The following is a 16,674-nucleotide window of genomic DNA, read 5'->3' on the forward strand; positions in this document are numbered from 1 at the left end:
ATAGGGACCTCCCCAGGATACAGCCAGCCTCAGATTCCCAGACACCCCCACCCACCGGGCCCAGGTTGCTCTCGGTGCTGGCCTGCAGGTGCACAGCGCTCTGCTGCAGAAACCCTTCCCCCACTGCATTATCTGTGCAAAACTGCAAACTCTTCCACCAGACAAAGAGCTCAGACTGGCTCCAGCTTCAAAGGGGACGAGCTTGGCAGTGGCTGCCGTCTGATTTCAAAGTGAAAGGGAATAAATTATGAGAGGAAACCCTCCTCCCACACCTGCCCCTCCCAGCTCCCTCCCCACCCAGCCTCACCTTTCCCCAGCCCCTGCACTGGCCTCCTCGCTTTCAGGCCTGCCCTCAGCCCAGAGCACTCGATAGCCATTGCCCAATGGTTAGCGCCAACGTGCTTCTGGCCCTGGGGCAGATGGGGCCAAAACCTGCCTCTGCAACTCTTGCCTCTGTGTCTGGGCCTGCGCTGAGTCCGTCCAGCCTCATCACTGCGGTACCTGGAGGATGTAGCAGGAGGAATGAGGAGGCACCTGCTTTTGTTCTGCACAATAGCTGCTTACCGAGTGAAGCAACAGCGCTGTCTGTTCTGAGAGGCCTGGGGAGCTGAGCGTTACCTCACAGGTGGCCCTGTCCCCAGCTGGGAATGGAAGCACATCTGTGCAAAGGTGGGAGAAGCACAGCACTGCAAACAGCTGGTTGCAGGTTTTGGGGGGGCTGCGTGCTGCTTCTGCAGCTTGGGGCGTTCCAGCTGCTTCCTGAACTGACTTGGGCCAGGCACTGAGGGTTGAGCAGGACGTATCAGTGGAGGCAGTGAGAAGAAGGATTGTGGTGAGAAGCTCCTCTTGCAGACTGACTGGGACCTCATGGTAAGTGTCCCTGGCAGGACATAAGGTTCGGGGAACTGGGCAGACATCTACTCCCAGGCCAGCGATGCCTTGGACAAGCGCACAGGAGACCTGCACAGAGCGTGGCTGGCAGGACGCTGAGCTGCTCGGCTTAGCGCTAAATACCCCAAAGGGTTGCTGGACTTCTGTTGAATGTTCAAGTCTCTCCAAGCGCCATGCAAGTCCGGTCCCCCTCTCCAAGTGCAGACCAGCCCCCCTGAATGTAAGCTGGACTCCCCGCACAGCTTAGCTGTTCTGTTCTACAACTTGGCACTAGCGGAGGGAGCATGGGGTAGGGGTTAGAGCATGGAACTAAGGGCCAGTTTCATCCCAGTGTTGTGGCAGGTGCCACAGACTTCCTGTGTGACCTTGGAGCACCAAGTCACTACCCTTCCCAGTGACTCAGTTTCCCCACTTGTAAAATAGGGATGATGATACCTCTCTATGGCACAAAGGGACTCTGGGGCATTAATGCCAATAAAGTGCTTTGAGATCATCTTGGCACTTTCTGCTGCCTCATTCCTGGGTGCTCAGATCCCTCTGCTGAGCTTGGGGAATGGGAGGGTATATAAGAGAGCCTGAAACAAGAGTTTTCACTCCCCAGCTGATGCAGTGATGTCAAATCACACACACACCCTGTGAGGGCTTTGGGGCTCATCCATTCGCAGACCAGAATTAGCTCTTTGCCTGCCCCATCAAGCAAGCAGCACTCCTTGGCCACTCAGCCCCCAACAGACATTTTCATGCATCGTTCAGCCATGCCACCTGCATGGCAGTTCTGAAGGCAGCCTCTTTCTCCTGGAGAAGTTAATGGGCTGAGATTAGTTCTGTTCCTGTCTCCAGCATCAGCAGCCCTGTGCTCCTACTCCCATTGCGACTTTCCAGGCCTGTGAATGCCTTTGCCATGACAAGATAACAGGAGCAGCAACTGAATCCTGCTGATTCTTGATTTCTTTTAAAAGAAGCAAACTGAAGAGGCACCTGTCACCCATGGGAGCTTCCTGGGGTGGTTTAAAAGCTCCTGGTAACAGTCCCAAGTCACGGGCAAAACTAAGGGAGCAGAAGATCCACCGTCCAGGCTGGATGGGTTGTGCCACTGAATGCTCTGCTCTGCTACTCTCTGCAGTTGCACCATCTTGCCACAGAGCTCCTGGGCTGAAGGGGGGGATTTCATTGGAAGACCCTCAGTTCTGTACCCCTGCTCAAAGGACAGTCCCTGGAGCGTGTGATGCTTTATTGGTATTGAAAGAGATGCAGGGTAAATGTCAGACTCGTAATCGTGAAACTCACTTCATGTTGGTGCCGCTGTAATTTGGTGCCACAGCAGGTGATGAAGGAGGTGGTGGCTGCCTTTCCAAACCTGGCACAGCAGCTCTGACAGCCTTGGGGTCCATTAGAGTCATTGGACAGCTACTGCAGCTACATGGCCTCTTTCCTAGCCAAGCCTACAGGAAGAGCCTGCCAGTGCGTAAGCCCTAGGGGTGGGTCTGTGTGGAGGAAGTTTGCATGGCACCTGTCCCCAGCATGCCTGGTGCTAGCTAATACTACCTGGCAATCACTTTCACGAGCGCTAAAGCAATTAAAATAAAAAAAAACCCTCTGATATTTGTAAAGGCAAAATGTAGAGGGAAGGGGGATGTGCCTGACCCTGTTTAGGTGCCATCAGGTGTGGTGGGCAGGGTGAGGGAATAATGCAGCTCTTAGATTAGCCCAATCCATGTTCGGTCATGCCAGGCTGCAATGCACTGGAATCATCTTGCTGGCCAGTTCCTTTGACCATTGGGTGCGGCCTACAGTTTCCTCTCAGCACGGCCCATCCCTTTCCAAAACCAGGAGGCTTCATCCTGGACCGGGCCCGCAGCCCAACAGTGACATCTTGTGGGGCTGAAGGAGGTGCCTACTGGCCCCTCAGCATTTCAGAGCTGGAGGGCTGGCCAGCTGAGGAAAGGAAGGAACCTACTGAGATGTCTGCAGTCCTCAGGCCAGATCCCCGCCCCCAAGGCTCCTGATCAAATTTTTGGAACAATCACATTTGAGAGACTACCGCTGAAGAATTCATGCTAGGTTTTCCCAGAGACCCTCCTGGTGTGCACTGGGATGCGGATGGTGAGTTCTATAGAGAAGTCCAGCCCAGCAGGATATGATGGTCAAAGCAGTTAGTGCTTCACCTTAATGCTTATTCTCTGAGGATTAATTCAAAGCTCCCATGTGCGTAGGCCAAATTGCAACCATTTTGAAAAAAAGTGGGGCTGTAGGGAAGGGAGGAATGTGGAAACCAGGAGTGAAGATACAGGGCCACTGAGGGGACTTCAGTAAAAGCGATGGGGGGGAACACATGGCCTCACTCTCTGTGTGCCCTCAGCTGTTGTCCTTATGGGAATGGGTGCAGCATGCACTGGAGTGTACCAAGTGCTTTGCTGAGATGCTGTGACTGTGCTAGCCCAGGCTGACCCCCCAATGACTTCACCTTGACTCAGAAACGTCTCACCTCGTGGGATCTCTCGGAAGCTCTTGGAGGAAACATGCCCATCTTGTGAAGGTGCTTGCTGGGCTGACTCTTCTCCCCTCGGGGCTGTTTTCTCCCTCTCTAGTGTGCGGCTGTGACCTGGCCCAATCAGGCTTCTTCTTTAAGAACGGGGAGTACATCTGCACCCATGACTACCAGCAGCTCTACGGGACCCGCTGCGACAGCTGCCGCGACTTCATCACTGGAGAGGTCATCTCTGCCCTGGGCAGGACATACCACCCCAAGTGCTTTGTCTGCAGCATGTGCAGGTGAGTTGGACATGCAGCTGCCGGGTACCACCCCCCCACCCCAGGAGCAGGCCAATGCCTGAAGCTGGGAAGGTACTGCTGGTTTTCAGCCCAGCGCTGGGGCAAATGCACCCATCTCAGCAATGCCCTAAATGTATTTTGTAGCTTGTTGTAATGGGTGCCCTCAGACATAGCAAACATGCTATTCCCATCAGGGACATTGCGAGGGGGGGGGTCATACATACATTCTTTGGATCTTCTCTCCTTACCCCACTTTGCCCCACTTCGCCCAATAAACAAGTCTTCCATCTCCTGCCTCAGTGAAAGCCACAGGGAAGCAAGCCGGAACCCTCACCTTTCACCCCTGGAGAGCTGGGTTCCAAGCCTGGCTGAGTTTACTAGTGAACGTGGCTTTGGTGAATTCCCAACCAGACCCTCTGGCTGTACACAATCCCCAGCTTGACGGAATGGAGAGAATCTGTTCATCACACAGGACTGGAATAGCAGGGTACTAAGGGCAGGGCTGAGGTGCATTGGCAGAGCTGCGGAGGTGCAGGACTGGAATAGCAGGGCGCTAAGAGCCAGGCTGAGGTGCATTGGCAGAGCTGCGGGGGTGCAGGACTGGAATAGCAGGGTGCTAAGGGCTGGGCTGAGGCACATTGACAGAGGCGGGGGTGCAGGACTGGAATAGCAGGGCGCTAAGGGCAGGGCTGAGGTACATTGGCAGAGCTGCGGGGGTGCAGGACTGGAATAGCAGGACGCTAAGGGCTGGGCTGAGGCGCATTGGCAGAGCTGTGGGGGTGCAGGACTGGAATAGCAGGGCGCTAAAGGCCGGGCTGAGGCACACTGGCAGAGCTGTGGGGGTGCAGGACTGGAATAGCAGGGTGCTAAAGGCCGGGCTGAGGCATATTGGTGGAGCTGCAGGGATGCTGAACTGGAATAGCAGGGCGCTAAGGGCCAGGCTGAGGCGCACTGACAGAGCTGCAGGGGTGCAGGACTGGAATAGCAGGGTGCTAAGGGCAGGGGTGAGGTGTGTTGGCAGCATCATGTGGGAGAAGCTTACAATGGCCTTGCCGTGCAGAGACACTGCATAGAACTGTGTTTAAGAAAGAAAGAACTAGCAGGAGAGCGTGTTCCTCAGCAGAGGTGGTGCTAAGGTAGGGTTACCATACGTCCGGATTTTCCCAGACACGTCCGGCTTTTTGGTCCTCAAATCCCCGTCTGAGGGGAATTGCCAAAAAGCCAAACATGTCCGGGAAAATGCCGGCAGTCCCCTGCTTACCTGAGCAGCTCTGGCAGGCTGTGAGCTGCAGGCAGATTCCCTGCTGCGGCAGCAGCTGCTGCTGCTCCCCTCAGACACCTCAGCTCTGTGTAGCTGAAGAGCCGAGCTGCCTGAGCGCTACCGGCTTCACGGTTTGCCGGGGAGCCCCCAGACCTCCAGACCCTGTGCCCTCGGCCGGGCGCTTCCCCTCCCGGGCTCCGGCTGCGCTGGGGAAGCGCCCGGCCGGGGGCGCAGCAGGTCTGGAGGTCTGGGGGCTGCCTGGCAAACTGTGAAGACAGTAGCTGTTGGGCAGCTATTTTGCGTGGCTGGGAAGGAGGAGGGGGAATGCGGGGCGCTCAGGGGAGGGAGCAGAGTTGGGGCGGGGACTTTGGAGAAGGGGTGGAGTTGGGGCGGGCTAGGGCAGATTTGGGGCGGGACTTTGGGGAAGGGTGGAGTTAGGCAGGGCCGGGGAAGGGGCGGGGACAGAGCCCCATGGAGTGTCCTCTTTTTTAGAACCTTAAATATGGTAACCCTAGCTAAGGTCTTCATGGCCATATGGCTCCCTGAGCCAGCGTGTGCAAGGGAATGAGGTGACTTGCTGCTGCTTCTCCCTTTTGCACTGGTGGTAATTACTGCCAAGGTGCATTAGCTGGACTAAGAGCATGTCAGGATCTGACGCGCTAAGTTTTAGTACAAGGTGGATAAATGTTACTGCGGACGCTGAAGGGGTCTGACATTTTGGGGTTCAACCCGGACCTGTAAGGGGTTGTGTCACCACTTGCCCTGCAGCTCTAGGTGTCTTAAATGCATGCTATGGTGCTGTGGCCCTCAGCCCGGAGACCAACAGCCAGCATACATGAATGCAGGTCACATCTCCTGCCCAGTTACTGTTTGCTTCAGAGTGACACCAACACCCAGTCCCAAATATCCCCCAAACTGTCTCCCTGCAGTGTCCAGCCCTCTCCTGAAATGCTCACAGAAGGTTTTAAGTTCACTGCTCCTTTAAAGAGACAGAAACAGCAGCATGTATCTGGACTGGAGCTAGCAATCACTTCAGTTCAATTAAAGCACTGGGTTGGTTTAGGTAGAAGTGAAACAAGTTTATTTAATCAAAAAGAGAGAGATTTTAAGCAAGCTCAGGTCTAAGGGCTAAAGGTAGAAAGGGTTACAAACAACCCCTTCCCCCCAGTAAAAATACCACTTTCTAATGGCTAAGACCTAACTTAACAAGCTACAGTCTTTGTTCAAGGTAGTTTCCTAAGCAATCTTCCTCCTCCAGCAATGGCTGGCTAGCTTAGTCAGGCTCCCCACAGAATCCCGGGCGCTGATTTTCCTTGTCTCCTCAGGTGAAGGATAACTTAGGGGTTCACTCCCCCTCTCTTTATAGTCCAGGGAACCTTTGAAATGTGTTCTTCTGAAATGTATCCCCAGATAAAGTTCCTTTCCCTGCTGGGTGTGAATGCCAGGCTGTCTGGTGCAGACACAAGGCTGTCTGGTGTAGACACCAGGCTGTCTTCTCCTGCTGGTGATTTTCTCCCCTGCCGGCGATTTTCACAATGCAAATTATCTCTTCCTACAACCTCCCATACCAATGAATAGCCCACTGAATTTGGTCACACCTGTTCTGAAGTGTTGGCTTCTTTCCTTTGTCTGGAGAAAACCAGTTTATAAGCTCCCCCTGACATGCCTGGTTTAAACACATTTCAGTCACATATTTCCAGCATCTGTCTATAAAGTCCTTTGTGGGTTTACTGTACACAGTTCAGGCAGGAATATTAATTATCAGTGAGTTATTAGTTTTCCAGTGATATATTACATGCCACCTTTTGGGTATCTCATGACAACAGTGTGTTAGGTGTAGTGAGTCTGTCAGGCCTGAGAAGAGTTGCTGACACGGAGCAGTGAACCACCAGCAGTGTGTCACAGGGAGCTATTAATGTTCATGGGGAACTGTAAATCTGTCTGGAGAGGGCTAGACATTCTATTCCTGTAGGGCAGCTCTGAGCAGTGCTGGAGGGGGTTGGGCTATTACTTTAACATTGTGAATCAAGGGACCGTTAAAGGGTGAGGGTTGGAACCAGGTACTGGGCAGGATCCCCTCAAACTGCCCTTTCAGGGCACCTCATTCCTGACTCACATCACCCCTGCTACTCCAGTCCTAGGACCCCCAACCCAGCTCTGCTGCAGCCCCTCAATGCTAACCCATAGCCCACTCTGCTATTCCTATCTGGCTCTGTACTCTGACACCCAGGCACTGAAACTCACCCTCCCCACCAACAGCGCCTTATTCTGTGTGCCCTGCCGCCCGAGCAGAGCAGCAGTGCAGAGACAGCCACCTGTTTGCATGTGTGACTGTGTGCACGTCCTTGTCTCTGTGCATGTGTTGTCCCTGTGGACATCTGTGCCTTTGTGTGGCTGTATTCCTACATGTTTTTGATGCATTCCTCTATACTTGGCACTGGTGCAACCGCTGCTGCAATGCTGTGTCCAGTTCTGGTGTCCACAATTCAAGAAGGATGTTGATAAATTGGAGAGGATCCAGGGAGGAGCCCCAAGAATGATTAAAGGATTAAAAGCTATGCCTTATAGGGACAGACCCAAGGAGCTCAATCTATTGAGCTTACCAAAGAGACGGTTAAGGAGTGACTTGATTGCAGTCTATACGTACCGACATGGGGCACAAATATTTGATGGTGGGCCCTTCAGTCTAACAGAGAAAGGTGTAACATAGTCCAATGGCTGGAAGTTGAAGCTAGACAAATTCAGACTGGAAATAAGGCACACATTTTTAACAGTAGGCGTAATTTGCTATTGGAACAATTTACCAAGGGTTGCGGTGGATTCTCCATCACTGCCATTTTTAAATGGAGATTGGATGTTTTTCTAAAAGATCTGCTCTAGGAATTACTTTGGGAAGTTCTCTGGCCTGTGTTATACAGGAGGTCAAACTAGATAATCCTTGTGGTCTCTTGTGCCTTCGGAATCCATGAATGTTTGTGCATGTGTCTCTTGATGTTTTGCACCCATATCTCTGGGGGTGGGTGCATGCCCCTGTGTGTGCTTGTGTTCGGGTGTGGGTGGGTGTGTTCTCCGGCGGGGGGTATCTTTATGTGTGTGACTGTGGTTGGATGTAGGGGTGTACACTTCTCCAGGTGTATGGCTCACTGTGTGGTTGATTGTAGGTGTGTGCATTCATCTAGGTGCGTGTATACATTTCCTATATCACCATTTCTCATCAGGGGACGAATGCAATCCTTTGTCTTGCCTCAGTCCTCCCCTGCAGCTCTGTAAATCCCTGTGTGGCTGACACCCTGCTTGGTCTGCCCCTTGCACCCTTTCTTCTACTTCCAAGATCTTCCCCACACCTGCTCCATCCTTCCCTTGGACAGTCTGATCTCACCACGGGAGAAACTAGGGAAGAGACAGGTGCAGCTTAGCTTTTTGCAGTCACTCCGGAGTGGGACCAACACTGCAGCAGCTGGTGCCCCTGCCCTGAATGGCTGCCCCATGAGGGAATAAGCGGAGGCCCATGGATGGGATCAGAAGGACAGACTAGGCCAGGGAGCCACCATGAAGCCTAGCTGGAGTTCTAAGCAGGGGAGGTGTGTTTCTTATGCTTTCCTGCCTTCTCTGTGGCTGCAGGAAGCCGTTCCCCATTGGAGACAAAGTGACATTCAGCGGGAAAGACTGCGTCTGCCAAGCTTGTTCCCATTCGCTGATCAGCTCCAAGCCTATCAAGATTCACGGGCCGAGCCGTAAGTTGGATAGATTTGATCTCGCTCTCTCATGTGTGATGTCTGCAAAGGGTTAATGACAGGTGATCCGGCAGGTTCTGATCCCTGGTGCTATCATGTGACCTGGCAGAGAGTGCCCATCATGGAGGCATTGCTCCATGCTAAGTCATTATGACTGGGGTAGCCTGTGCCTTTAAGAGATCCAATGGTAGCAGGTACCAGGAAGAGAAGCAGCTGGATCCATTTGTGGGGCCAGCAGTGTGATCTGTTTGCTGCCTGGTGTTTCTTTAAATGTACTCTGTACAACTCTTCTCATAGCCCCTACGTTCCCTACCCCAGTTACAGACCCACGCTTTCCCATCCCCACGAGCAATCAGAGATGCTATTAGAACCCGGACACTCAGCCAGGGCAGGGGACCCTCCCAGTGCCAGGCTTCTCTTGTAGTGCACATGCCCAATGCTGGATTTCTCCCCAGTGCTGGGAATAACGGGAAGGGCCCCAGTATTGCAGTGTAGTGGAGCACTGGTGAGGCGGGCGTGGCTAGGGTTCATTTGTGGAGCTGGCATCTCAGGCAGGGCATCTCCCAGTTCCACCTGGGCTTTCCCTATGGCTGTCGCAGGTCACCACTGGTGTCTGGAAATCCCATGCTGTATTCATGACCTGACAGGGCTTTGCTAGTGGGCCCTTTGCAGCCTGGAGCAGTCTGCAGTGGGATTTCTGAAGACAGCCCTAGGTTGTTGGGACAATACCCAAACCCAAAATCTGCAGCGAGGGGAGGAAGGGCAAAGTGCTGTGATCCCCATGCGGATGCTGTATTTCCCCTCGCCTGTGTAAGTCTGAGGTGGGATTGCCCTGTTAAGGGAAGGCCAGGAGTAGGAGGACAAGTCACTCCTCCTGTCCTTGCACCCAGGAGGTACAAGCCAGGCACTCTGTGACATCTGAGAGCAAGATTCAGCGCACTTGTTGCGATCAACAGGTAACTGAGCAATCTAGTGCCCAGGGCTGCCAACAGGTGCTCTGGAAAAGCAGGGTCTTGCTTGCTCATTTGCATTCTTCCTCAGAAGTGTACTGAGCTCTAGGGCTTCTGTCTCTGTACATGAGCAACACCATCCAAAGGAAACAGGCACTGGTTTTCGCTAGGGTTTTATTTACTCACTTCGCCCTGCTATGGTAGCTGGGTTTGAACAGCCACCTCCTATACCCTCACACACAGGGCCTGATCCAAAGCCCAGGGCCACCCGGGGGGGGCGGGGCAAGTGGGGCAATTTGCCCCAGGCCCCTGGCCCCGGAGGGCCCCCCATGAGAATATAATATTCTATAGTATTGCAACTTTTTTTTATGGAAGGGGCCCCTGAAATTGCTTTACCCCAGGCCCCCTGAATCCTCTGGGCGGCCCTGCCAAAGCCCATTGAGGGCAGTGGAAAGGCGCCCATTGGCTTTGATGGACTTTGGATTAGGCCTAAGATTGTCTTGGCGTTTCTTTTATGTTCACAGTATCTTTCTTTTTTCCTCTCTCTTTCTCGCTCTTTCTTTCTGTCCTGGTTCTCCCCAGTTACATTGCACTTTGGCTTTTAGAGCTCTCACCACTTACCTTCTCCCTCCCTTTGTGGAGGGAACAGGCTGAGGCCCTTGTCCAAGGAAGGGGATTGTAATGAGTTAATAACTGGTCCATCCTTTGCTGGTACCCACATATATTGCGTATGCTGCCATCCAAGTCATGGGAGAACTGCATCAGCATAATTCCTGCGCAGATGGCAGAAGACCGAGATAAGTGGGAGCCATGCCATGCCCTGGTGACCAAACTCCTGTCATGTCAGCTGGACCAAGCTGCTGAGTGGCAGAAGCACAAGCCCTCACTGCAGCACCAGTAAGGGACACCACTGAGACCAGCAGGAGTCACTCACTGCTCTGCCAGGACAGTCTGGTGGGAGTCCTGCGAATGTTGCACTGTTCAGCAGGTGCCCAAGAGACCATAGCCGTGTCAGCTGGTGGGTGGCAGACAGGGTGTGTTGGGCAGTGCCAGCCCTGCATCTGTGGAGAAGTTTGCATGTGTGTTTGCCATAAAGGGGAGCAGGTGGCAGCTCCAATGGAGCGGGGGTTCAGCCTCTCAGGAGAACAACGTCCATTTTTAGAAACTGACATGGAAGACTTCTTCCTTCTGTTTTTCTTTGTTTTCAATGGGATTTTAATGCATAAAAGTCTGTGGATCAGAATGTGAAAGTCGCAGCACTGACCCAGTGAACCCAGACAGACCCCACCGCGCTGGCTGATCCACCCTCACACCACTGGGCAGGGGAAAAGGTGGATTTTTGCTTTCCCACTCGAGACCTAAGGCCAAGGTGTGGGCCCCTGAATTGTGGAGTTTCCCATCATGGGCTTGATTCGCATCCCAGCCATAGCTCTTGCGTTCAGGGAGCTGGAGGTGCGGGGGAAAGCGGGGGAGGAACCCAATTTATTATTTAAATCTAGTTCATTTTAATTTCAATTTGACTTAAGGATGTCTGGTCTGCTCCAAACTTGGAAACCCCTAAACGGTAGGTCCCCCACTTCTCTCTCGTGTGTCCACTCCATCCCATGACCCCCACCAACTGAGTGGAGGCTACAGTTACACTGGACAGGATTTTAAAATATAGCTAGGCTATAACCCTTCCTGCTTCAAAGCATGAGCCAACAAAAACTGGTGGGGTCTGGAAGAAACATCCCTTCCAGGCAGGTTATTCCATTACTGACCATTACAGGGCTTCCTCTGAGGCATTTGGTACTGGCCACTGACAGAGATGGGGAACTGGACTGGAGAGGCCAATGGTTTGATCTGGTGTGAACCTAGCTCAGGGGTCTGGTCTTAGCATCATGTTACAGTATGCTCCTGTCGGCCCCAGGCATGAGAGGCCAGTGAACCCCCTGCCCCAATGGGGACACTCCTGGCAGAGTTGGACATGAAAGATCCCAGATGATGGTGATGAAAGCAGCAAGGCCAGATCTATCCGAGCCAGAGCAGACTAGCGCTGAGTCAGCACAAGGTTGCTTCCCCCACCCCCAGTGTCCATTAGGAGGCTCTTGGCAGAGAGGAAAGGAAGGGGAACCACATGTGTCATCTGTTTCTTCCCACCCACTTCCATGTCCTCTCCCGGTCAGGTGCCCTGGAGACCATAGCCTCTGAAATCCTCTCTCAGATATTCCTCGGCTAGGCTGCAGAGTTGAGGTTACCCAAGGGCAGCATGGATTATTCATAACTAGCTGCAGGCAGCATCAGGATGTGCATAAGCCAAGACAGCTTCCCTCGCTGCTCCTGGCCTGCACCCTTATCACCTCCATGGCACTGCAGCCAGTTGGGGACTGCAGAGCCTTGGACCCCTGGGGGAGGCGAGGGAGGTGCCACTGTTTTCCAGTAGCAAAAGCAAGGGTAAGTTCTCGGATGAGGACATCCCCAAAGAAGGCTGCAGGCTGCTTCTGCAAGTCTCCTCCAAGACCCCCTGACTGCCAACATAACAGGAGCAAGCCTGAAAGGCGGGTGAGCAGCAAACCCGGGGGAGTGGTGCCATGTAGGGGCAGGTGCCAGAGCACAGCAGAGAATGACTCACGCGAGAAGGGCCTAATTGAGCTGCTGCTCTGTGTGCCACTCCAATTCTGCCCAATGAGGCAGATGCATGGGGGTAAAATGGAGCTGCACAGCTGCCCTGAAGTGTGGTGGGTAAAACACACCTTTGGTGCTGTCGAGATTACCACTCAGTTGGCTTGCAATGCACTGTATTTCCTGCATTCGTATAGCACAGGGGACTGAAATCTCCCTGGAGACCGGCAGCAAAGAGGTTAAAAAGAAACACCTTGTCCGTGTATCACACAGACTCCTGAAATCCTAGAGAGTCCCTGATGTGAAAGAGAGAGAAGGGCAGAGAGGAGTCAAAGCCAGGGCTCTCAGGCCCATATGCTTCCTGCTTCCAGCCTTGATGGGAGCCCAGGGAAATGGGAAAGGAAGGAAGGCTGGTAAATACTGCAGCGGGCTGATGTAGACACAGCTTAGAGAACAGCCCTTCCTATGCTCAGCTTGCTGCCAGACACTTCCCACCATTGCTACCCGAGGGGGGAGCCATGCAAGGACCACTAATATGGATGCGATTCAAGGGCTGCCAGTATTTTAACCCCAGGGTCACCTAGCTCATGACCCATTGGGTAAACCCTGCTCAGCACCAGGGCTTCCACTGGTAGAGCTGAACTGCTGCTAGTAACACTGGGAAATTTTTGGCAAAGAGTCCATGGCTACACCAGACTGCTGCATCCCCATCCACCCAAGCTGGGAAGTGGCTGTCACTGGTATTTATTCCCCTTCCAAACATGACTCCCTGCCAGCATTCGCTCTAAGGATTTCAGAAAAGCAGCTCGAAAACCAGGACGAGCCAAGCAGGTTGGCCGCACCCTGATGCCCACCAAGTGAGGCCATCTGCTTTGAGCGAGGCTGGGGGTGCCAGTTGCTCAGCAGAATCGTGGCATGTTCCCAGTGCATTTTGCCCCGTGCTGTCTGTGCTCCTGGCACTCCACCCAGTTTTCCTCTGAGGAGCCCAGCTCTTTCTTAGCACCAACTGTGGAAGCTTGCTATGCAATACGCAAAGTGCTGGGACTCTGCTGAAGATGCATATTCCCATTAGAAAAAAAATGCAATGTGTGTTGGGGTAGCTCTCATCAGAGGCCTCTCTCCCAGCACCCATATCAGAGGGTGAAAAGGTGTCTGATTCTGGGAGAGAACAGGGAGAGAATGGTCTGATTCTCTATGTGTGTGTACACTTCTCTCTGAGTCTGTGTATGGGAATTTGTGTGTACCTGTGGGTATGTCCACACTGCAAGCTTGACTCTAGCAAGCCTGGCTAAAAATAGCAGTGAAGATAAAGTGGCATGGACCCCGGTGTGGGCTGTCAACACAAGTATGTACTCCGGATTCTGGGCAAGCTTGTAAAATCCCGTGCCAGGGTCCATGCCGCTGGGTCTTCGCTGCTATTTTCAGTTGCGCTAGCTAGAATTAAGCCAGTGCAGGTATGCCCGCCTGAGCTGCAATCACACCGCCGAATGCCATGCAGACCTACCCTCAGTGTGAGTGTGTGTGTGTGTGTCTGTGTGCATTGCTGTAAGTGTGGGGCTGTGCGTTTGAGTCACTCGGTGTGCACCGGATCCTGTCCCAGCTCCCAAGACTTTAGGGAATGATGGCACAAGTCAACAAACTGTCTCAATATGTCCCCTCTAGCTTGGGCAGAGTTTGAAATATGCCAGTCACAGCACCTTGTTCTAGATGACAGTGAGATGAGAGCGGGGCTTCAGTGTTGCCAACTTTTGCAATTTCAGCATGCATGGCTTTCCCAGTTGTGCCTTTGCCAGGCTGCAGAACCCCTTGGAGCAGGAAGCTGTGGTGGTTTCATGCTCTGCCCCATTCCTTGTCTCCCCAGACTGTGCGGGCTGCAAGGAGGAGATCAAGCACGGCCAGTCGCTCCTGGCCCTGGAGAAGCAGTGGCACGTCAGCTGCTTCAAGTGCCAAACCTGCGGGATCATCCTGACTGGCGAGTACATCAGCAAGTGAGTGTCTCCTCGTCCCTACCCGTCATCCTTCACTGACCGTGGCCACTCACTGGGGAGGGAACAAGGAGGCCGAGGGCTAGTATACACCCCTGGGATTGCTGCAGGCTCACGAGTCCCCTCGCCCATCAGCCTGCAGGGGCAGCAGAAGCACATACCACAGAAATGGATTCTGGGTGGGGAGCCAGCTGATCACCTGTCTCCACACACACCCACAGCTGGGTGGGAAGGATGCATCCTGGAAGTTCTAGACATGTCTCTGAGGAGACTTAGGGAAGGGGCTCACCATGATGGGGAGGGGGATTGTCGGAATCCCTCCGAGACATGCTACTGCGCAGGGAACGGGCTGGCTGGTGAGTATGTGGCACGCATGCCCTCTTCTGAATGGAACAGCACATCTGCTCAAGTACCTGTCATAGGCCTTGGTCCTGCTCCCCCGGGGCAGAGTCTCCATTAGCTTGATTGGCCCATGCTTCTGGTCCAGGCAGACTGTCACTGTCCCTCACCCCTTGGTGGCTGTGGTGCTGGGCACAGCAGCGGCCTTGCGGGCTGTGGTCTCCATGTATATTTGTGACTGTCTGAGGCTGAGAGCAGGCAGCAGGGAAAGGGTTTCTTGCTCTGCATGCTGGCCGGCTGCAGGGTTTCTGGCACGGTCTTGGCTCATGAAGCATGCCCGCCATCAGGCTTTTACAGGCCAGGCTTAGATGGCCCCTAGGAGGCTGCAGGCGCATTCAGTCACATTAGCAGGCAAGAGCAACTCTATTGTACCCTCGTACCACTCCTCTCCTCCTCCTCAGACTCCAGAGCAGGGCTTAGCTGCCCCAGGAGCCCCACTCCATCCCCTCCTCTGAAGCTGGTCAAGGGCCAGCAGCTCCAAACAATTGCTGTGGTCTGTGCAAATGCGGTGGGTCTGAGACACCAAGGGTAGCATGGGGCCCTCTGACAGGCAGCCCAGGAGTCCTGAATCCCCTCCTGGGGGCCGAGGGGCTGCATGAGCCTGGCCTGGCTGGGGTGTGGGGGGATCAGACACCTGGCCTGCAGGAAGAGTTCCCTTGCGCTTGGAACTGCTCTCCTGCTGCTCTCTGAGAGAAGCACTGAGGCGTGAAGGTGAAGCCTGTAATAAAATCCTCGCCCTGCCCCTGTGTGGAGTGAGCAATGAGTTGGAGCCTGCAGGGGAAACAAGCTGACAGAAGGGGAGCCCACAGGAGAGTGGGGGGGGGGTGAAGAGAGCCTGTGGGGGGAGAGGAAGGGAGGGGCAGGACTGGGGTAGGTGAGGAGATCCTGTGTGGGGAAGAGGGTGGGAGGGGCAGGGCTGGGGTAGGTGAGGAGAGCCGATGTGGGGGAGAAGGTGGGAGGGGCGGGGCTGGGGTAGGTGAGGAGAGCCTGTGGGGAAAGAGGGTGGGAGGGGCAGGGCTGGGGTAGGTGAGGAGAGCCCGTGGGGGAAGAGGGTGGGAGGGGCGGGGCTGGGGTAGGTGAGGAGAGCCTGTGGGGAAAGAGGGTGGGAGGGGCAGGGCTGGGGTAGGTGAGGAGAGCCCATGGGGGGAGAGGGTGGAAGGGGCGGGGCTGGGGTGTGGGGGGAGAGGGTGGGAAGGGGCAGGGCTGGGGTAGGTGAGGAGAGCCTGTGGGGGGAGAGGGTGGGAGGGCCAGGGTTGGGGTAGGTGAGGAGAACCTGTGGTAGGAGGGGTGACGACTGGAGAAGCTGCCCTCTTGCTTCATCACCAGCCTTCCAATGGTCACTTGCTTGCTCCCTTGACAGCAGAAGAGCCTTCCAGCAAACACCCCTCTGGGGAGGTCGTTCTAATACAGGCCACATCTCAGTTGAGCCATTTGATGCAGTGAAAGCCACGTATCACGTGGGGGGGTCTCTCGTTTGCCCCATGCCCTCGCCCTCCTCTCACTTCCTGTTTCCCTCTCTCCTCCAAAGGGACGGCGTTCCATACTGCGAATCTGACTACCATGCCCAGTTCGGCATTAAGTGTGAGACCTGTGACCGGTACATCAGTGGCAGGGTCTTGGAGGTGAGTTGGGGCAGGCAGAAGACTGCTAGCTTCCTTCCAGCAGCAGAGGGCTGGAATCCCACCTACGGTGAAGAGAAACCATCTAGCCAGCCCTTTGCAAAGGGGACCCCCTGAGAGTTTTGTCAGTGACCTAAGCCCTGTCATGAGCCATTTTAACTGGGTGTTCCCTAAATCACACTCTCGGCAAACCACGGCCCCTCCGGTCACACCCGGGTGATGCAAATGACTGAAAGGTAGTGTGATCTATGGGCTAGAGCAGGCCACTGTGGGTCCTCACATCCATTCCTGGTTCTGCCACTGATTCCCTGTGCACCTGGGGGTGAGCCCTTTGCCGTCACTGGGCTGCAGTTTCCTCCTCTATAATATGGAGGTCTGGACGCTGACTGACCTTGGTATCCTGAGTGCAGAAATGGCTGGCTCCCAGGGATTGGGGTGGGACAGAGCAGCACTGTCCTCTGG

General features: G+C 54.3%; 1 protein-coding gene across 3 annotated transcripts in view; it reads left to right on the plus strand.

The window, feature by feature from the left end:
• The window catches only part of ABLIM3 (actin binding LIM protein family member 3), a 102,077-nt gene that overhangs the window by 51,384 nt on the left and 34,019 nt on the right, over positions 1-16,674 (plus strand). For all 3 annotated transcript variants that reach the window (XM_054038500.1, XM_054038498.1, XM_054038499.1), the window contains exons 3-6: positions 3,480-3,663; positions 8,546-8,658; positions 14,071-14,197; positions 16,122-16,215. In XM_054038500.1, coding sequence (XP_053894475.1) covers positions 3,480-3,663; positions 8,546-8,658; positions 14,071-14,197; positions 16,122-16,215 — 518 coding nt within the window. The remainder of the gene's footprint in view (positions 1-3,479; positions 3,664-8,545; positions 8,659-14,070; positions 14,198-16,121; positions 16,216-16,674) is intronic.

The sequence above is a fragment of the Malaclemys terrapin genome, chromosome 8, assembly GCF_027887155.1.
Source record: "Malaclemys terrapin pileata isolate rMalTer1 chromosome 8, rMalTer1.hap1, whole genome shotgun sequence".
In the NCBI taxonomy this organism is placed as follows: Eukaryota; Metazoa; Chordata; order Testudines; family Emydidae; genus Malaclemys; species Malaclemys terrapin.